Source organism: Nelumbo nucifera, chromosome 3, assembly GCF_055504915.1.
Source record: "Nelumbo nucifera cultivar China Antique chromosome 3, China Antique-T2T, whole genome shotgun sequence".
NCBI classification, from domain to species: Eukaryota; Viridiplantae; Streptophyta; class Magnoliopsida; order Proteales; family Nelumbonaceae; genus Nelumbo; species Nelumbo nucifera.
Genome location: NC_142651.1, coordinates 101,479,139 through 101,501,894, shown reverse-complemented (window position 1 = coordinate 101,501,894; position 22,756 = coordinate 101,479,139). Strand labels below are relative to the sequence as shown.

At 36.8% G+C, this 22,756-nt stretch overlaps 1 protein-coding gene across 2 annotated transcripts; it reads right to left on the bottom strand.

Moving 5' to 3' along the window:
• Positions 1-208: 208 nt before the first annotated feature.
• On the bottom strand, positions 209-15,509 carry LOC104599012 (uncharacterized). Of its 2 annotated transcripts, XM_088902311.1 has the most exons (5): positions 15,271-15,509; positions 15,062-15,107; positions 13,272-13,388; positions 12,234-13,106; positions 209-2,767 (listed from the first exon to the last, which is right to left on the bottom strand). In XM_088902311.1, exons 4-5 carry the CDS (start codon positions 13,104-13,106, stop codon positions 923-925), a joined length of 2,718 nt encoding a protein of 905 aa, XP_088758437.1. In that variant the 5' UTR covers positions 13,272-13,388; positions 15,062-15,107; positions 15,271-15,509; the 3' UTR covers positions 209-922. The 2 variants fall into 2 exon arrangements, with proteins under 2 accessions (XP_088758437.1, XP_010259676.1); XM_010261374.3 differs by lacking the exon at positions 13,272-13,388 and having other exon boundaries at positions 15,271-15,508.
• Between the last annotated feature and the right edge of the window lie 7,247 nt (positions 15,510-22,756).

The following is a 22,756-nucleotide window of genomic DNA, read 5'->3' as shown; positions in this document are numbered from 1 at the left end:
ATGAGCAGGATATAAAATAAAGATAATGAACTTGATGAGTATGCTCACCTATGAAAAAACCCTAAGATCATAGCATTTTCATCAACAAGAAAAGCCATGAGGAAAGAAAATAAAATTAGACCTGCCAACAAAGCTTGTCAATGTGTGAACCATTTACTTAAGCCTTTTAGAAAGGACAAAAGACTTTGCAGCAGGACTCCTGGCTCGTCAAAGAAACCTGATGGTCTTTTGTTCAATTGTCATGGTTACACATAAAACAGGGCCAAAATGATACCATCATGTCCAATTCTTGAATCCTTTGTAGTGGTAAAGAATAGGGAAAAAAAGAACCCCCAGAAAAAAAAAATGATATATACTACATGGAAGCATTTAGAAGGGAGAAATTATAACTCCTTACAAGTTACAACATTGCAGGAATGGATGATTATGTAAACCAATTTGTATAATGGGGCCAACCAGCTGCAGAAATGCAATCAGAACCAAATGAATCAAAATTTGATATTCCTCATTTCACATGCAGCAACTTTTCTTCAATCCCCCTTAACAGACTGCAAGTTGATTTTAAGAAGTATCATATCTGTCAAATGTTCTTTCTGGAGCATTGCGACTCCAACTGAAATCTCTCATCATCTCTTGTTAACTCATTTCACAACTTCCATGCTGCTATATCAATTGTGCAAAACCTGTTCTCAAGCACCACTATACCAGACTCTTTGCAACATTTTTGTGGCCAAACCAAGCATGACAGCCAGCTAGAAATGTAAAGGTTCCTATACTCTTGGTAAATATTCGAGTCAATGGGAGCACACAAAAAACAGTGATGCTCCCGAGAATACTGGTAGAACTAGTGGCATCATGCTTATAGGTAATTCAACCACTGGGACCACTTCCCAATCCTCAACTCAGATAAGCAAATCACCACCTAACCAGACATGTTATCTTTACACATCATAACTTCAGGATGATAGGCAGGATTACGGACCCCTAATAACTCATTAAGCACTTCCAAATCCATCACCTTGCTGCTTGTACTAGACTCACCATCCACCACCCCCTCTTCTAACTTAGAATCCACAATTCTAGTAGAAACTCCAACCTTGCCACGGGCCCGCCGGGAAGGTCTTGATATTGAGTTTTCATGGGACAGAGCCTCCGGTCCCCTCCTCCTCCGCTTAGTGTTAAAGAAACCACAAGCAAGAGCTTCCAATGCTCGGGTGGTCAATGGCCGGTTTCTTGTGCTGTGCCTCCTAGCATTTGCAATAGGTTGCTCTTCTGCTATAGCAACACTTTTAAGTCTTAAAGCCTCTGACTCCTCTGTGTGCTGCCTTTCAGATGGGATGGATGACCCCTTTGCACTTGGGTCATCTTGGCTGTCTGCCACCTCCATGAAGGATTCATCAGTTTCAAAATCTGGTGGGACATGAGGTAGGTTCAGGTCAATCAAAGCACGGGTTTGAGGTTTCTCATGAGGAAGCTCTGTGCCAAAAAAGTTCTGGCTAACAATGCCTTCATTGTGCTCAATTGGGCTCTCTTTAGCTGAAGAACTAGTGGATGAAGCCTTATCTAAAGACATGCCCACTTGAGAAACCATGTTTTCACTTGCATCTGGTGAGTCTAACTGACGGTGAGGCTCATCTTGTTTTTGTCCTGGACCAATAGAGTAATTGTTTGTGGTGCGATTACAAGCAGTTAACCTTCGCTGTTTTGTTATGGGAGCTAAATAGTTGGATTGGCCAGATTTTGTTTTCCTGCTGATTTGACACTTCCTCTGATTCTTGTCATTAGATGTATGGACAGATGGATCTTTGTGATTGTTCATCGGGACATTAACAGGATCTGTTTTAGCTTTTAGTGTCTCTTGCATTGCAAGACCAACTGCACAATCTGATAATTCAGACTGTATTACCTTGTCAGATATACATGTTTGATTGGAAATATTAGTATCCCTTTGATCATTTGACAATCTATCAGCAGAATCTGGCTCATCTGTTGGCTCATCAGAGGTATCCCTATCAGTTTCTCTTGAAGGACTTATGGATGTGGAACTATTAGTAGTGTCAACTGGTAAATTTCTTAGTTCTCTTACCTTGCATTGTCCTTCTCCATGAACCAAGCTGGTATCCACAACTGTAAACTTCATTAGATCTGAATTACAATTTGAAAGTCGTGGTCGAAGATAACAATGACGTTGCCGATTGGACAGACCATCGTGGTCCAATGTTTCCCATCCATATTCTTCTTTGTCACCACTACCTCTAGCTGCTTCAGCACCAAGCTCAAGAAGCCTTGGATCAGATGCAACTTTGCTCAAGACATCACTAACAGAATCGAAGTAATGGTTTCCCTTAACAAGTTTCCTCCTTGAGAACTTCTTCACACCAGGTACAAGAAACACCAACAAATTCTTGGAGACAGAAAAACCATGATTCTTAGGCTGCTCAGAGTGCCAGCCCCTTGCTAGCAAGCGGGGCCAAACAGCTTCCCAGAAGAGATCATTAGATCGAGCTTTGCTTAACCTGAAGTCTCCAGTTAGGAACTTGATGATGTCCTTGGATGTAAGAGAGGAGCATGCCTTACCAATTGGTATTTCAGCACGAGAAGAAATAACCTGACTGGTCCTTAAAGGCTCCATGATGATGCCAGTGAGATCTTGCTTCCCTTTACCAACTCCTACAGCTTCAATAAGAACATTCATGCTGACTGTATCTTTTAAAGTGGAGATGTATTCTTCTAATGAAAATTTCCCCTCTCCAAATGTCTTAAAGACCTGCCAATTGGTAAACATTAATGTGGAGACGAGAGAACAATGCCTTTGTTAAACAGATGAAAAGAATCTTTAAAAGTGCAAGCCTAACAGTTATTTAACAAAAGCAACCCTTGCTTATAAGTTTGCACAGATATACATTTAGAAAGGTAAAGTACATTATATTTAGATTGTAAAGATGGATGTACATGGGGTGAGAAGATCCCAGTCAGTGATTTAAAAGGCACATTTTAGGGTACTATGCACCTCGCCTAGGTCCTAGGCGCATGCCTGGTGCACTTGATGTGCCTTGCGCCTCAGCCCAGGCGTGTGCCTTTTTTTTTATCAATAACCACAGAATTCATTAATATTGGAAAAAAAGTTACAGGGAAGAGGAGCTAAAGAATCTTAACTCCCCAGAACAGAAATACATCTGAATTAAACACTCAAAACCTTACAATTGAGCCCAAAACCCAGAATTTCTAAAAACTCCTTGCCTAGCCAATCCATCAGCGAAGGAATTAGCATTTCTTTTAACCCAAGTACATAGGACTTCCATATCCTTAATCAGCCACTTGAATTTTCTTTTCTCATTGCTGTAGCTCCACATCTTGGAAGTGTCTTCTTTCAGCCAATCCACAACAACCGCAGAATCTCCTTCTATAATCAGTTTCTTAACTTTAATTTCTTTGGCTCTTTGCACCCCCTCCAACATTGCTAACACCTCAGCCCAGGCGTGTGCCTTTTTAAATTTTTATGCTTTTTTTTTGTTTTTTTTTTTTTTGAACCTAACAGCTGAGCTCGGGGATCCGCTCCCAGACCCTTGACCACACCCCTTGAGGCAAGCCCGAACAAGTCCATGTTAGGGTCTTAAATTCTTACTTCTCACACAAAAAATAACGATTTTATAATTCATTCATTCCTCCTAATAAAATATCTTCTTAAAAGGCAATTAAAATTATAAAATCATTATTTTTTGTTTGAGAATTAAGAATTTAAGACCCTAACATAGACTTGTTTGGGCTTGCCTCAAGACGCGTGGTACAAAGGCGGCTCATAGAATCAGGAATGCAATATTTTTTACACCACATTAGCTATGAAGTAATGCAATTGAGGAAAAGAGATTGTGGGTTTACATGCTTGAAAATGTTTTATATGTTTGATTTTATTTTTAAATTTTCATTTGAATACACTTTACATGCTATGTTTGTGTATTTTAACTTTAGATAATAGGCTTTTTAAAATATTTATTTTAAAATTTAAGTTTATATTTTTTATTAATATTATGTTTAATATTTTTTTGATTTCTTTTTTATATTTTTTGGTTTTTCTGAATTTTATGACTCTTTTTTATTTTTATTTTTTGGCCTTTTTTGTATTTTTGCACCTTGCTTCAAAATGGCACACACCTCACCTTGTGCCTTGCACCTCAGGCACAAATTGCCCCTTGTGCTTTTTCCGCACCTTGCACTTTTAAAACACTAGATTCACTATAATCTAAAGGTTACAAAAAAAGGGAATTGGTTAAGAGGTTATGAGCCTTTACCCAAGAATATACATGTAGCATTTTTATTGACATACAAATTGTTATAAGTCTTTGATGTAATAGGCAGCTGGGTGTTTTGGTTTTTATGCTTACTTGAGGGCAAGGATTGAAATATTGACATATCGTATTGGTATTGTTACTAACTGGCAAGGGATACACAACAATTGGAGGTGTATCCTGCTAGTTGTGCATATCGGGCTGACACAGGTGTGTATCAATTTGTGTATCTACATTTATATCAAAAATGTTTTTAATTTTAGAAAATTATATAAATAAAAATATTAATAATGTAATAATCATTTTAGTAATTAATTATCAAAAAAATCATTTTAGTAATTAAAAATTATGAATTTGCATATGATATTTATCTTAGAAATTTTAATACATATGATATATTTTAAGCTGAGATTATATATTTTATAAATTATTAATTGATATTTTAATTTACATTTCAGAATTTAATATTTGGTTGACTTTTTTGTTAATGTAAAAAAATAAAAATAATAAAATAGAAAATAATTAATATAGTATTATCGATAAAATTGTATGATATCTACGCATCTTGTTATATTAATACTTTTTTTTTTCATATACACCATTAAAATATACATTTTTTATGTATTTATACATTATTTGTGGCCATTTGACCTTAAATTTAGTATAATTAATGTATTTATGGAATTTATATGCGTTTCTTTCCCTAGCGTATCCAACATGTGTTTCACTGATTCTTTAATCCTTAAGGGTAATAGGGTATTTTATGTTATGTTACTGAAGTAGGGGCAGTAACATAACTGGGTGATATTAACTTATTTCTCCACCTGGTGCACAACTTCCCTCTAGTCTCCCTTGGCAAATATCAAATCTGGACTGGTTTGACATGGACACATACTAACCACCTAATATCCAAAAAAAAAACAAAAAAAACTAATACATAAGCAAAGAAAAACACCAATTAATGGAGACAAAACAGCCCTTGACAATGAAAAAATTGCCAATATGGTTTTGAATATACTAGGATAAGCCTAAATTTGTATAATTCATGGCACTTCCATAACAAAAGATTTGCTTTCTGAAAGAAGTTCATACAACTTTTAGTGACATTCTAGATGCATTTTTTCCATGATTTACCATATGGATAAGTGGTCGTGTTGGTAAAACATCAATAGAAGGGTCATTACCCAATGATGGACTCAGCTACTGGGGTCTTGGGAGGGGTACTCTGGATACGGATCTTACTTTTGGCATTTTTTGCACAAAGTGGATGCTCACATGCTTCTCAGCCTGAGATTCTACCATTGTGCCAACACACTTGTGTAACATCAATATGTCAATATTAGATAATAAGTTCAACATTAACTGTCATGCATTAATTTTCAGTTTGTAATATTAGGAATGCCTTTTTTATAATAAATAAAAAAGAAGAAATTTATTAAGAAAAGATAGAGTATAAAGAGGTACCCTAAAACCTCTGGACACAACTTTCCCCATCAAGCCTACTAGATCAGAACATAATGAAAATCGTCCCACCACCTGAGAATCCCGCCAAGACCACCAACAGCAAACACCCACATCATAGTTGTCAAGGCATTGCCTAGGCGACTAGGCACCCTTGGCTGGGCGCCTCGCCCAAATGCCTTGACTTTTAGCAACTAGGCGCCCGCCTAGGCGACAAAAATGACAAGGCGGGTGCCTTTTATAATGTCATTTATATCGATGTATCTTATTAATGTATGTATTAATATATTTTATTATATACTATGTATATCAATTATACTTTGTTTTAATGTTTTACTACTGAAATTTAAAAGATCAAAGGGTTTTGTGGAGAGAAAAAGAAAGAAAAGAAAGAGGAAAGAAAGAATAGAATAATAATGTTCTTTTTTTCTATTCTCTCTCTCTAATTAAATAAAACAGAAACTCCATCCTTGTTTTTTTTTTCTATTTTACTTTCTATCTTGAATATTTATCATATAAGTTAATAACCTTCTTTAGCTGCTAATTAATATGAATTTGCTTTATTAAATACTTATTATAGTAGTATTACTTTTGAAAATAATGAAATTAATACATGTAAAAGATTTTTATCTTTTAGATGTGATGATTTGCCACATTTTTAGAGGAAATTTAATGTTCTTAATAAAGAGAATTGCTATTTTTTCAATTAACATACATGCTGAATGGTATATAAAACTAGGAAACTAGCCAAAAGTCAGTTTTTTATATTATAAAACTTTTATCGCCTAGGCGACTAGGAGACTAGGCGCCCCAATGTCGCCTAGAATCACCTAGACGCCTTGAAAACTATGACCCACATCAACAATAATAACCAAAAAATAAAAATCTGAAACCCAAACTGACACCGCCCCACCACTGCCCCTGATTATTCAACACCACCAACAATGTGAGAAAGCTTTCGTTTCTTCCCTCATTGGCTTTCTTTACCTTCTTGTTAGGCCCAAAACCAAAGAAAAGAACCCTTTCTACCTTGAAAAATTTTTTGACACTTGAACAGTTTGGAAGTTCTTCCAATTTCTGAAATGTCTTATACATTGTGATTCCTCTCGCTAGTGTTCATCCTCTCTAATTCCATCGCTCCTCTCCTCTCTCTAGATCCCTTTCCAAAACAGATGATGCCGCACAAATCCAATTGGTGCCAGGTTCAAAGCCATCAGGAGCATTAACGTTTCTTCCAACTCCCAAAATTTCTTCCTCACCATCTTCCCCCCCCCCCAAAAAAAAAAAAAGAATAAACCAAGAGTCTTACTCACCTCCAATTCAGTATTCGCTATTGTCTCCAAATCAACTTCACCCTCTACTTCATGAGTTTCATCTAAAACAATATCTTCACTTGAAATGTAATCTACAGTATCTTCCTCAACTTCTGCATCCTTCTCATCCTTTTCTAAAATTGTTTTGGTTCGATATCCTCATTTCCTTTTGTCACCAGCTTCCTCCACTTTGCCTTTCCGACTCCCGTTTTTCCTACACCCTCCTCTGAAACCATCTCTTTCTCTACCCCATCTTCTCCCCCTCCAAACCCCTAATGAAATCCTCTTCCCTAACTTCTTGAAACTCACTAAAATCTTAGGAATATCTTGGATTTAGACTAGAGGGCTCATTGAATGTTTTCCCATTGCCTTGCACTTGAAGAATCATAAAAGCAGTATATTGGCTCCACTTAAGAGATTAGCTTGTATTACAATTAGCTCTAATGCATTCATTTGGGCGGTGACAAAGAGAAAGAGTGCCAGTAAAGAGCCAAAAATCTCTGAAGGTATAAACAGGTTGTTAAAAGTCATCTACCATCTATCATGCTTACCTTATCAAAAAGGAAAAAAAAAAGAAAAAGAAAAGTCATCTATCATGCTATTTTTGGGTAGATAACCTCTTTAACCTTTTTTTTAGAAGTAATAACATCTTAACTGGGATAATTCCAGAAGTGTGAAGTAATAATGAAGTATGATATTCTTCTTTCCTACATCAGTGTCCATATTTGTTTCTTTTTTTTTTTTTGATAATTGAAAAAGCCTTATTAATGATATATCAGAAATGTTACAAGCACCCCAAGAAGAGGCATGAGGTGCAACCTCCCATTCAATCGATCTTAGCATCTTAGCTTTATGTTTTTTTTTTTTCTTGATTAGGAATTAAATACAAGTTGTGAGCAACTAGCAAGCCCGATACAAGGCAAGCCACCCCACCCTTATTATAATTGTGTCCAATACATATTTTGTCTTTGAACCCCTTGCTTAGCTAAACTATCTGCCAAACTGTTGGTAGATCTTCTAACCCAATGTACTTGCAGGTCCATGTCTTTTGACAACCACTTAAAGTGCCTGGGTTCATTCCTAAGCTGCCAAGTCACCCCCTTGCCTTTTTCCAACCACCCCACAACTTAGGTCTACACTTATTTAGTTGCCCAATGTTTCTCAAAGGTGGATCTCAATTCCTTTGGCTGGAATAGGAAACAAGCTATTTACTTTATATGTGATTATACAATTTTCTCCAAGAAACGAAAACAATAATTTAGTGTCTCTTAATGTGCCAAAAAATTTAAATGGATCAGCTACTCTTGCCCTTGGTTTCTCTATTTCATGACCTATATTCAAGAATAGTAAATGGGCCAGAAAATAAAGAAACTGCCTCTATATCTCCAATTTTGGTCCTCTGATTTATTTTCCTTTCCCCAAAATATCAAGGCATGCTTTGACTTGTATGTAAATGTGTGTGGGGTGGATGGGTGTGTGGGAGGGGGGAGGCAAGGATTACGAGAGTGAAGCACTAAGCACTTAGGCTGTGTTTGGTTTGAAGGAAAGAGTAGGGAAAGGCAGGGAAACCTTTACAAACCTTGTATAGCCTTAAATTCAATCTTAGACCGGGATCTGTCTATATGGAACCTTGACATTTAATTTTCTTTATTCATTAATTTGTTTCTAGATGTGACCTTTTTTCAATACCTCAGTTTGATAATTCATAACAAGTGAGAGGTTAAGGGATGTTGCCCATAGACTTAGAGAAGGATGGGCAAAATGGAGGGCTACATCCAGAGTGTGATAGGCGAATACCACTTGAATTAACAGGAAAATTCTACAAAACAGTTGTAAGGCTAGCTATGCCATATGGAACAGAGTGTTGATCAGTCAAGAAACATGTCCAAAAAATGAGTGTAGCAAAAAAGCTAGAGAGGACAGGTTCATAAATGAAGTCATTCAAAGGAACCTAGAGTAGTAGCTCCAATCATGGTTTAAAATGTCTATAAATTTCCTAATATTTCCATGACATATTAAAAATCTTAGCTAGTACTTTTCAATACCTTAATCTTAATCATGTAACCATTTAGTTGTACAATGCATCAGAATGTCTTTAATTCATAGTATCCAACTCATTCATAGAAGTCAACCTTAAAACACCTTCTCTACCAAATACCATTTAAAATGTTTTTTGGATAATATTCTAAAAATTCCATTGACTTGTAAATTCTAAATTTTTTTTCAGAGGAAGGAAAATTTCATTTCTAGTTATGTTCTACTATTGTACATGTTTTTCTTTTCTTGATGAGTAATTTTTCATCTTTTATTGATTTAGGAAAAGAACAGATCATGTAGAGTGTTATTACATAGTTGTCAGGCTAGAAGTCACTACCTAAACCCTTTTAATTCTTGTATTCATTACATATTCACTCCCCCCCCCCCAAGGAAAGAAATGTTTGGCTAAGCTGATGGCAGATCTGTAGACCCATCACCCAAGTGCAGGCAGTCCCCACCTCGAACATTTGAGAGTAATTGTTCCCTTTTCAATCCAATCACCATAATCAGAGATTGGTGTGAGCCATTAGGTTCAAGGTCCTTAACAGTTTTATATTACAATTTTGTCTTGAGATGCTTAATCAAGACCATGCCATGCAGCATTCTTCATCCAATATGCCATCTTGCTCCAACTCTGTTTAGTCATGTATGATTTGTATATTAAATATTCAAGTCACAGAGGATTTACTTTTGTTTACTGACCATGCATCAAGAGCACTATATTTCTTGGAGATGAGTTCCTGATGAGACTGGGCCATGGCCACAGCTGGATCCTGAACTCATCCTAATATGTAATCAGAACAGCGCTTATATTAGGTTAAAGCTGGGTCAGTTCAAACTACAATCAACCTGGAAACCTCTTGCAATATTCATATGGACCTAAAGACCCAAGCACCTATCCCAAATCTCAACAGTGGCAAGACTTCACCTCAAAGCCCTTTAGTTTAGGGGTCCATTAACAGTCCAACTGACTAAACAATCAATGAAGGTTCCACATAGCAATTTTGAAGTTGTTTTACGGAGAAATGCTAAGGCTCAGTTTGGAAAGAACACAAATACAAATATGTACAGTGCAAATACATACAAAATAATACACGATACAAGGTTTTGCACTCTACATATTTGTATTTGTACTCTTTCCAAACTGAGCCTAAGCAACATTGCACTAAGTGCATGCATGCTAGTTTTGCTTATCAGGCGAGAGCATGAACCTACAGGCACCATAGGCCTTGTAGCATTAGCACTCCAAGGGACGCCATTGTGCTTGGTTAACTATTGAAGATGATCACATGCTACAAGGTCTACAGGAACCATAAGCCTTGTAGCATTAGCATTTAGGGGATTGTCATGTCATCCTCAGTCAAAATGAAATGATGGCTCAGTACCTAAAAAGTATCATGATTATGTAAGCAAGTGTGTTCAAAAAAGTTTTTACATATGATGTGAAAATAACTATAAACCCCCCCTCCCCCCAGTGGAATTGGCAGGCTTCCCACTTTATGACCACAGCTCCCATGAAGTGAGAGGCTGATATTTTCCCTTAGCATTATATTTTCACACCCTAGGTAGAACCCAAATCAAATAGCTTTTTCTTTCTTTTTCTTTTATCGATAACAAAAAGTTTATAAAAGATCAAAATGGCATTTCTGCACTAGTCATGGATGAATTGACTAAACATATTCAGGAGGTCCCATGGTATATATTGTTTGCCAATGCAACAGTATTAATTTCGATTAAACTAGAGAGGGACTAAATGCAAAATTAGACTTACCAACAAATGCCTTGGAAACAAGAGGTTTTAAAATGAAGTAGGACTAAAATAGTACTAATGGAGTCCATGACCCTGAACAACTTAAGCGTGAGATATTTAGTTAGCTAACCCCTCAATGTAAAGATTGAATTGTCTAAAACAACTAGAAGGTTAATAAAGTGATAGTTCCCTATAAAACCATTTCTTGGAAATAAAAGATAGTCCGTGCCCATCTAGATCTAACAGAAATCCCTTTTGTTTATGGGGCGGATGGAAAGCCCCTAGAAGGATGATTTATACTGTTGCACAGAGCTAGAGCTTCATAGGATTCATGCTTCGTAATAATAGAGAAATACTTAGGCTCAGTTTGGAGAAATGCAAATACAAGTATGTAGAGTGTAAATACAAGGCTTAGAAATACCATAAACAAGGTTTAGCACTGAACATATTTGTATATATGTACAATGCAAAACCCTGTATTTTCTATTTCTACACTTTGTATTTGTACTGTACATATTGTATTTGTACTCTTAGCCTAAGGAAAAAAAAGAATTACATCAGGGGAAATGTAACTATTAATTTTGAATAGGTCCTACAGGAGGCCTAAACTGTAGATATAGAATCTAAAGAAATACTTGAGAAGTCATGTTTTTTTGTTCTGCAAGGAAAAAGACGCAGACTAGAGTAAAAAGCAGGAAGAATTTGTATTTGAAAATGTATTAAACATGAATTTGTATTTGATTGATCTCTACTGTATTACATTTATTTGACTGAATTTTCTGTTGCATTTTTTGTTCTTAGTTCTAAATTGCATACAAACTTTTCCTGGATCATATTTTTGCCATACACATATTCACTAACAATGAGAGTGAGGTGTATTAAGGCTTGGTCCTCTTGGATTAATTCTTTTGGGTTTGGGGGGTTCTTGTTGTATTGTTCTGTTGCTTGGATGGTAGTTTTAGCCTATTGGTTTTGACCATTAACTCTTGATGATCCTATCATCTCTTTTTATATATTTGCTTCTGATTTTCTAACAAAGATTTACATTACAGGTACAAATAAAATGTGCAAAAATAATAGAAAAAACCTCTAATCCAAAATGAAGTTACTATGTATAAAGAATCAAATGCTGAAACTGTAATGGGACAGAAAGCAACAAAACGAATACTACTGCAAAGGATAGAGAAAAAAAAAAGAAGCTAGTTTAGCACATTTTTCCAGACATCATAATATTTTATGCACCCATAACTGAAGTGTACAATATGAAACTTCCTAATAAGATATGATTGCCACAAAGGATAAATCATCAGAGATCCCTTAATCTCATCTAAATAAATTCTAAAGGCAAAAGTTTGATCTCAAGTTTAATAAAATAAAATGAAATACCTCCAGCAGTGCACTTTTTCTTTCTTCTGGGACATTCATAAGCAAGCGTGACAACAATTCCTGTTGCCTCCATCCTGTAAAAATCCTTTGCCCATGTACAGACCTTCTGCTTCTCATCTTCCGACACTCTGACCATCTACGGTGTCCATCTGATCTATAGAATTTGCCATAATAGAATGATAGTATATCCCCCATAGCTTTACTCCCAATAAATCTTTTCACTTGGACAAGATTCTTCCCAAAAATATATAGACCAAGGATAAAGCTCTTTTTCTCAATATCACTCCAAGGCTCACTAGAAGAGCCAGGAACCGGATAATCACCTTTGGCACTGTCATTATACTGGGCAGATTTGTTTTGTTGTTGCAAAGGAAACTTTGAATCAATCTGATCACCTACCATCATAAATTTTTGGTTTTCTGATTCTCTTAGTCCCTTCCCATGGTTCAATGCAACATCCAAAGGTTCAACCTTAAGCTTTGAGTCTATGTTATTTGAATTTATTTGGCAATCTTTGCTGGTTACAGATTGCACAGACCCGTTTTTATCCAACTCAGCAAGAGACTCCAGTGATTCACATTTGATCTTACCAATTTCATTATTATTGACCCACATAATTGGGATTGGTAATCCCACACAAAAAGAATGAGCAACATCAACCATGACTTCTGCATTGGTTGTCTTTATTCGCTTAAGATAGTCAGATTTTGCTACCAGATGTGGAATTTCTGCCTGGTATTCATCTCCAACTCGAGGGAATACCTGTGAATCTCCAAATATATCACTTATATCAGGAGAACCTATAGAATGTAAGTGGTCAAGAGATAAGTCTTCAATGCACTCGTTGTCATTATATGTTTCAACTGAATCCATCTGTAAAAGGAAATAACCCGAAGAAATGTGAGTTCAGTAGACTATCATAAATGTGGATCTAATACCTTTAAACAAGTCAAAACAGACGAAATCATTAGTAAGGAAATGATAACTGAAGCAACTTAGACCAAAGTCATATGCTGATATGCCACAATAGTGAAGTACCCTTTAAATTAATTATAAACCACATGAAATTATTCTCAACTCAGCCTTAATCCCAACTATTTGGGGTTGACTACACAAATCCTGTCCTGCCAGTTTGCCTATCAAAAGCCATGTATTCTGTCATAAGAAAAAAAAAACAACTAAATGACTCAAATAAACATGTAACCAACATTCCAAAAGAGGAAAAACCATTCTGAAGTGGCCAAAAAGATAGCACTATTAGTGTAAAGAAGCTTTAGTGCCACAAGAGAACTGAAATAGCACATATTAAGTTAGTTGATTGAGCCACTATAGCACTGAAAACAACTTCAGCAGTATGCTGCACCTATCATCATCATCTAAGCCTTATCCCAACCATATGGGGTTGGCTAGCAGTATGCTGCACAACCCTAGAGTAACTGGTTGAAATAGAGATTTACAAGCATAAATAAGGAAACATGAGCTGTTTGGGATTTGAGGTGCTTTCACACTGACTGCACTGCAACAGAGGCAATAGAAGGGTTTTAGTATAACAAATGCATCTCTTGAAGCCTGTATTTGGAGGTTTAATCTATAAAATTAGCCTTATCAGGTATATTTCAACCTTCCCTTCCGACAGTGGAACTATAAGTGCATATTTTTCTCCTACATGCAATCTAATCAGCCTAACAGCTACTAAAATGTTTAACAGTAAGAGATGTAAGTTCACTTTCCCCTTCAAAAATAAAATAAAACAAGTGTTGATCTAAAAAATGAAATAGAGTTTTGTATTGGATTCAGTAACCAAGTAGAATAGCAGATCCTCCCAACTTCCACAGTCAATTTGGATGTGCATAAGAAGTTTAGGATATTGGACTTGCAAAGCCAATTGAAATGTATGGTAAAGAAAGAAACTCCGATTCCTTACATATCCCGAGTTCTTCAGAGTGGAAAAACATCAAATGTTTTCCGAACATAAGGAAGCTACTCCAACCAAGATATCCAAAGGTAAGTCCCTTTTTCCCTAACTATGGCACATTGAAAGGACTAAAATTCAAACAGGTAATTTCCCATAAGAAAGAGACTGCAAATAATAACTTCAGTATGCCTGCTAGCAATCCACCCATAGCTACTTTTACCAGTATGGAGGAAATCAAATTGCTTTAATTCTACCAAAAGAAAAACCACGACGAGAACTAAAGATCCTCAAAGGACGAAGAGGTAATATAGATAAATGGATATAAAAATTAAATGATGTTTAACAAAAAAAAAAAAGAAAAGAAAAAGAAGAGGGATCACAATAGCTGTATAGGCAAATCAGAGGGAATGTTCAAGCTAAATGCCATAAATAATGAAGACAAACATTATATGCAAACAACTCAATTAAACCCACAAACCAGATTCGCACAATCTAAACACCACTGGAATGAAAAACGTATAAAAAGAACCTCACAGTTGCAAACCGAGAACAAGACTAACACATCCCATATCCATCTTCGAACCCGAAACAACACCTAAAGCTACTCCACATATGCCCATCTCAAAAGAACATAAAAAAACAGAAAATAACGCAAAATTAAAAGAAACCCAACGAGTCGAGTATATTAATAACAAGTCCTATTATCCCAACCAAAAGTATACAGCATTCGAACTGAACAAATCGTCCAAGAATCAAGAACCCATAGCTCGTAGTGACAATTTCCAAGTGATCCCATCAAATTCAACTTATTCCAACACTAGAGCAACTATTGAAGCACGAGGAAGAACACATCGAATCGTCTTATAAACAGAAGGAAACATGCAGAAAGGAATGAAAGACAAGATTTGCTAACCTCCATGGACGAGCTTGAACGTCAAAACCCACGTGAAAACTTTGGCCTGCGCAAATGGGTCTTCATGGTTATGTATCGATTTACCTCGATTGCCAACTTGGTAAAAAAAAACAAAGAACACAAGAACACAAAACAAAGACACACAGACAAAGAGAAGGAGAGAGAGTCGAGAGACATATACAAAAGGAGAGATGGCGGAGGAGTTTTACCTGGCTTAAGAGAGCTAAGCTTTCATGGCTTACGAATGTAGGAATTCGTCGGGAGGCCTTGCAGGGAAGAAAAAAGAGAGGGAAGGCCAAGAGGGGGAAATAAGAAAAACCAAAGTCCTCGCAACTCTCTCCGCCTAGGAGTAGTAGAGAGGGGCTTTGAGCTTGAGGGGTAGACTCGACTCGAGAGAGGAAAAAAAAATATATATATATATATATAATATACGAGTTTTTTAGCAACAGCCAGCGAGCGAGCGACCGAGATGAGACTGATTTACGCAGGTTTGGAAGCAAGGATTTATCATTTATATGCACTCAGCCGATGCGAGATGTGACCACGGCCCACTGTCTTCGTGGCCAGATTCCATACTCTTTTCACTCTCTAATCGGCTAATCCTGCTTTTATTTTTGAGCAAATTGCTTAAATCTCCTTTTAAGTTTTGATAATTGCAATTATTTCTTTTTAATTTTCAAGATCACCTATTTTTTTTTAAAATCTCTTAATAAGAGGTACGAAAGTGTTCGCTTGCATAGAAAAATAATACAAATTTTATAAACAACAAAAGAAAGAGATCGGGTATTTTGGACAGCAATTGATATGAAGAAAAATTTTGGAAAATAAATATTTTGGTCAAAAGTAACAGGCGTTTCAGACATTACATTGGCTCTCGTTGATGTTGAAAATACTCACGCAGTTATTATTGAGGCCAGTTTCTACGTAAAAAAAGCAATATAAATTTTATGAACAACAAAAAAATAGATTTTAAAGTTATAATTTTACCTTTTAAGTGATTGACATGAAGAGCAAATTTGAAAAATAAATCAAATTCAGAAAAGTGATTGGAAGGGATTGGGGCAACTACTGATGTGAAGAAAAATTTTGGAAAATAAATAATTTGGCCAAAAGTATCACTGCTGTTTTATATTTCTATGTAAAAAAATATTGAAAATACCCATGCAATTACTATCGCTGCTGTTTTATGTTTCTATGTAAAAAAATAATACAAACTTTATGAACAACAAAAAAGAAATTTTAAAGTTGCAATTTTACCTTTGGCCATTGATATAAAGCATAAATTTGAAAAATTAATCAATTTTGGAAAATTGATCAGAAGGGATTGAGATGGTGATTGATGTGAAAAAAAAGTTGGAAAATAAACATTTTGGTCAAATGTAATTGCATAAGTATTTTGGATATTTTTATGTCTCTTGATAAAGGATTATTAAATTTCCAAGAAAGGGAATTACTAAATTTTAAGGGAGGTTTCAGCAATAGTCAGAAACTTCGGAGAGGTTTTACTTTTAACAATTAATCCATTGTTTTTTTATATAAAAAAGTTATTTGTTTATTTTTAGAAAGTGAAATAGATTATCAGAAAAAACAATATCATGAATCTCTGCCGTAGGATTGGTGCTTATGCATCTAAACGGTCGGATTGCTGGGTCCACAGGAAGTTAGTTGGTCAAGATTATTGCACGGATGGGTGGCCATGCCTTATGAGGATGTGGTCGGAAAAAAAAAAAAAAAAAAGTAAATTTCGTGGCACATCGCATCGAATTGATGGATTATTGGAGTATATAAATGTTAAGGGCAAAATGGTCATTTCCTCCCGGTTATCGTTTAACACGCGATTACTCCCAATGACTGCAATAGCCGGTTTATCGCGACATTTGTACATGCCGTGTGGGTTTAGGTGCGTAGTTATTCGGTGCTGGAAAATACAGAGGCTCTTATTTGCGCTGTAGATGTCAACCGTCAATCAGGAATCAGGATCACATAATAATGTAGATGAATGCTCGTGGATCGAGGGTTTTACGCCAACTGGACGTGTCAGGTGTCTATTATTAAATGGTGACACGTTTTATTTTTAATCGGTGTGGTTTGAACCACCGTGATCTTACATTCTTACCACCAACGCCTTCGCTGCGTTTGGTTGAAGTGCAATTTTATTTGTACTAGTGCAAATATATGGGATCCAAATGAAAAAAATGTAAATTCTGATTTAATTTTTATGTCTTATTTCACTTTAGGCTACGTTTGGGAAGACTGGTTCAATTTTACCAGTGTTTGGCAAAAATACGTTTGTATATTAATAATGACATAAAATATAGATTCCAAGGCATCTTTGCACCCAAAATGAGATCAAAGTTTCCATTGAAAAAAGGATGTAAAATTTATGTATATACAAGTGAAGGTGCGAATCGGCTTAATTGGTAAGGTCTCTATTCACTCAAACAAAGTTTTAAAATTTGATCGGATATGGAACCATTCTGGGGATCGGTTCCTGGGTTGAAAGGTCTGATTGTCCGATTCAAATGAATGATTCATTTTATTTTAAAAATAAATAAAATAAAAAACAACAAAAAACCATTATTTGAGTTGATGGGTCAATAATTCAACGGTTTGGTTCAGCAAGTCACTGATCAAATCAACGGTTTTTTGTAAAAAAAAAATGATTTTATGGTGAAACATAACCAATTACCTAACCGGTTCCCGGGTCAACTGGTCTGACCATTAAACTTTATGTAAAAATTTAAATTTTGAATATCTAATATTAATTATAAGAACCGCCAAAATGAATAATGCAGGTTTTTTTTTTTTTGAAAACAAAAGCAATCGCCATATTCAGAAAAATAATATATTTTGGCTTATGTGGCTGTTGTTTTTGTTTCCAATAACAAAACCAATCATGTTGAACACCCCTCTATTAAATAATATTCTTTTTGATTTTTCATAAGTCATTTTTTAAATAAAATAAAATTTTTATAAAACAATTGTAAGACCAACAATGATTTACGGTCCGTAGAGTATTGGAAGGTCAATAAAAGCATGCAAAAAAGAAAGAGATAAAAGAAAAAAAAAAAAAAAAGAGTGCCGTACAAATGCATATGCTGTCATGGATGAGTGAAAAAAAAAAGGGACGGGATCTACTAGGTACAATAAAGTCAAATAAGCATTTGATAAATATTTTGGCAATGGTAAGAAGTGGGTATTAGGCCATGTTTGGGAGTGTTTAAAAATAAGTGCTTATTTGGGTCGGGGTCATACCATTAAACATTTATTGGTGTTTGGAAAATAAACCTGAAATAAGTGCTTTTTTTTAAGTTCAAATTTCTAGCTTTTTTGTAAGTGCTCGTACAATAATCACTTATTCAACTTTTTCTCCCATAGTCCCAGGTGAATTTTTAGAATACCAATATATCCTTTTATAAAAACAATTTTACAAAGGCATTTTTATAAAAGTAATTTTACGAAAAGTACTTTTATAAAAGTAAAGTATTTTTATGAAAGCACTTTTATGAAAACATTTTTACGAAAGAACTTTTGTGAAAGTACTTTTATGAAAGCACTTTTATGGAAGTACTTTTATATGTAAAAAAATTTCTAAATGCTCATTTAACGTACTTACAACGTTGTGCCTGTTTGATCCAAACTGCAAAAAAGATGAAGTAAAAGAATAAAATCCTTCATAGGAATAGCTCCAAAAGGTGATGCATAAGAGATCCCTTAAGCACTCCTACGAAAAAAAAAACGTGATCAATTGGAAGTTGAAGGGGATACAAGGGTTAGGGGCAGACAAAAAAAAAGGACATGGATTGAAATTAATTCAAATTTCAAAATAACCTAATGATAGCTTCAATAAGTGACAATTAAAAAGAGAAAGTGGAGAAAAATAGTTTGGTCACATGAATAGATGATATAGCAAGGTTTTAAAAATCGATCTATAATCAGAACTATTCTGACCACCGGATTAAACAAACGGTTTGTTCCAACTTAAAAAATAAAAATAACCAAAAACTATTAAATGAATTGACGATTCAATCACCTAGGTCAATGGGTCACTGACCAAATAAATAATTTTGGCTTAAAACCAGGTTTAGGATAAAAAGAAAGCAAATTGCCTGAACAATTCCCATGTCAAGTGATCCAACCGTATAAGTCAACGGCGGTTTAAAAACACTACATAATTACTAATTAAGTCGACTAGAAAAAAGGACATGAGTTGAAATAATTAGAAATGATTTAAACATAATAAATATTTCATTAAATAAAATAATAAGATTTATGTAGGGAAGCCAATCCGTATTGATTGGGATAAGGATTATGATTATGATGATGATAATTTTAAAATAATAGGTGGGTCCTCTTGGATCAGATATAACACTGTCACATAAGTGTCAACACACTTTCTCGGCCTCTTTTGGCTAAGACCAACAATACCATTGTCCAAACCAAACGGCAAAATGGGCATTTGTGGCTTTCACGTGGTTTTTATTTTCTGTGACATAAATATCCTTAAATCAAAACCAGAATGGTAGAATGTCCTCTTACGACTCAAAAACGTTGGAGAATATTTTTTCACTCCTCTCTCTGTTTGTAAGTATTTTTTGAAAGATCTTCTAATAGTTTTAATAGTCAAAAGATGTATTGAGTTTTTGTATTAAGATTTAGTCAATATGAAGCTTGTTTGGTTAAGATATGTCTTTCTATATGAAGACAAATAGAAAAAAAAAACACAAAAGAAACTCTATTTGGAATTCCCTGAAAATCATATGTTTTAGGTTTTTTACGTTGGCGTATCAGCTTTTGGCGGTTAGATCTACCGCAAACCAAATGGGAAAAGATCGAATTATAGTCTGCCAAGCTTGTAAATAACCGATAGACTGCAAGGGAAGACATGCCAAACGGGGCACAATCTTTAAGGAGCTATACAATAGGGTACTCATCCCCCAAACCCATAAACCCCCAACATAGGTGTAGGCGGGATTCAATCCCAAATCTCTGCCATAAACACAGGATGCCATATTAACCAGCCAGTTGACACCTTGCAAGACAGCCCACTTCTAAGTTCTAAACCCATAAATCCCCCAACCTAAGTGCAAGCAAGATTCAATTCCAAATCTCCACTACAACCAACAGAAGACCTTACCAACAATTAGTTGACACCTTGCAAGACGCCTACTTATAAGTTTTAAACTCATAACTCCCTAACTCAGGTGAAGGTGAGATTCAATTTCAAGTCTCCACTACAACCAATAGAAGACCTTACCAATTAGCCAATTGACACCTTGCAAGACGCCCACTTCTAAGTTCTATATGAGTTGACATTTGCGCCCCACAATGCCCCACAACACATCCCCACCTTGTATTGGGAAGATCTCTTGATGATGCGCAATCTAGCAGCTCCTTACTAGAGGGCAGCTCAGATGCCAAGTTTGCGAGTTCGCCAAGTTGATCTGCAAAGAAAGATATCAGAGTGTTTGGGTTGCTTCACCCAGGGTGGGCACTCCGATGCTTATGTCAGCAATGAGCGTATTGAGGGCTAGAAAGCGAGAGAGCTAGAGAGTTGCGGGAGCTAAATTGTGCATACCTCTTGAAGTTGGAAATGTGACCTTTATATAGGTACTGTTTGGCTTTGCTGACCGGTCCAAAGTCCTCGGAGGTAGTTTCACATGTAGACTAAGTTTTTGAGCCTTCCTCTAAAACATTTGCATGGGAGTTGACTTCTGGGAGTCAGGAGTGACGGGATGCATGTAGAGGAGGTCGGTGAGCATGTCTCACAGGCCGCTACCTAGACCTCAGTCAGGTTGGCAAGTTCTTGAGGGAGGTCACTCCCCACACCGAGGTCATTTCGACTGGTACTGACGAGGTACCACAGGTCGGCAAGTCCTCGTGGAGGTCGCTCCTAACGTCAAGGTCCCTTGGATCGGTGATGACAAGGTACCACAGGTTGGCCCTGGATGAAGTGCTACTAGCCACCCTGTCGAGGTGTCCAAGCTGCGTATGAGGTGTCCTAGACTGATTCTGGGGTGCACCTCATTGACTTGGCGAGATACGTGTTTATCCACGTGGCATTGAGGTGTCAAGCGACAAAGACAGATGCCACGTGTCGCCAGGTTAGTGGAGGTCCAAATCACCCCTAATCAATTGCCCCCCACACTAAAGCCGTGACTAGTTTGGCGAAGAGTGTAGCTTGTTTGAAGATGAGGCCCGAGGTGACCTGTTTTGGACGTCAGTCAAGTCAATCTGCTCAAGTTAACCGACCTGCTAGGCTACTTGTTGGTGGGAGGGTGCGCACTTAAAATGTTGTGTCGCTCTTCAAAATTCGAAACAAGGCGTGCGTGTCCTTCAGAATTTCGAGCGGGCGCGGCCATTCGAAATTTGAAATAGGGCGCGCTTTCAAAATTTAAATTATGGTGCACGTGCCCTTCAAAATTTTGAACACAAGCTTCTTCCTAGACCGTTGGATTGGGCGAATCTGGATTGTCGGTAGTTCGCGTTTCTGTCTATAAATTGGAGGGATCCTTAAGGGCCCCATGTCGCTTTTCGATTTTGGATTCATGCTGAAGCAAAGATTGATGAAGATTTTGACGACCTCCAACTCGGTTGTGGCAGTTTCCGACAACTTGTCTTTTTCTTCTTCTCATCGGTAAGTCTCCATTTCTTCTTAGTTATGTCTAACGGGTCAGAAAGGGAGTGCTACCCAAACACTCGGGCCAAGGGGGGACCTCGGCTCAAGAGCGAAGAGGTTCCCATGGAGGGGCCTCGAGTTGTTCGATGAGGAGATAGTGGATTTGATTGCCACCTATCAGATCCCTAATAACTTGAACTGTATCTGGCTCGAGGACGGGCAATATCCATGGAGCCATAGAAAGAACAATGTTTGTGTCTTCAAGGAGCCCTTAGTGCCGAGCTTCGCTTTCCCCTTCATCCGTTTATCTGTGAAATCCTTCGATACTATGGTTTGGCACTAGATCAATTGCACCCAAACTCGACCAGGACCATTGTAGGCACCATTTCTCTTAGCTATCACCTCAGTTTCCCCTTAGATATAGAGGTCTTCAGTGGGATATGTCACATAAAGCGAGTGCAAAATGAAACCTATTGCTTTTACATCAGCTACTGACCTAGGTTTAGGCTTTTAGTCGGTTTTCCGTCCAAGATCGCAAACTAGAAGACAAAATTCTTCTTTATGAGCAGCAAGGAAGGTTGGCCTATGCCGACGACCTGGAGGACCGAGGCAAAAATGTATGAAGTCGAGTTTGAGGAGGAGTTGTTGAACAACCTTAGACTCCTCGTTGAACGATGCTCCTTGGTTGACGAGTTCCTGGCCGAAGCGATGCTCATTGAGGCCGGTCTTAGCCCCATAGGTAGGTTGCACTATATTCATTACCTTCAAATTTTATTTCTTGCCCTTTCGTATCTTGATTGATTTTCTTTTTCATTTGATTGCAGTGATGACTAGTTTTTCCTCGATCGCAAATGCAGCACGGAGGCCGTAAAAGAAGAAGGGGAGGGCAGTTGGTGAGTCTAGCCGCGAGGCCGAAGAGAGGTCGGTAGAAGGTCATTGTGCTATGGTTGACCTAGAGGAGGGAGATGACCCAATTCAGTCCGACCTTGCTCACGTTGCTCCAATACAACCGATGAGCACGTCTCACTTTGAGGAAGCGACAACTCCTTATGGCCCGGAGATCCCTCCGTTCGTTC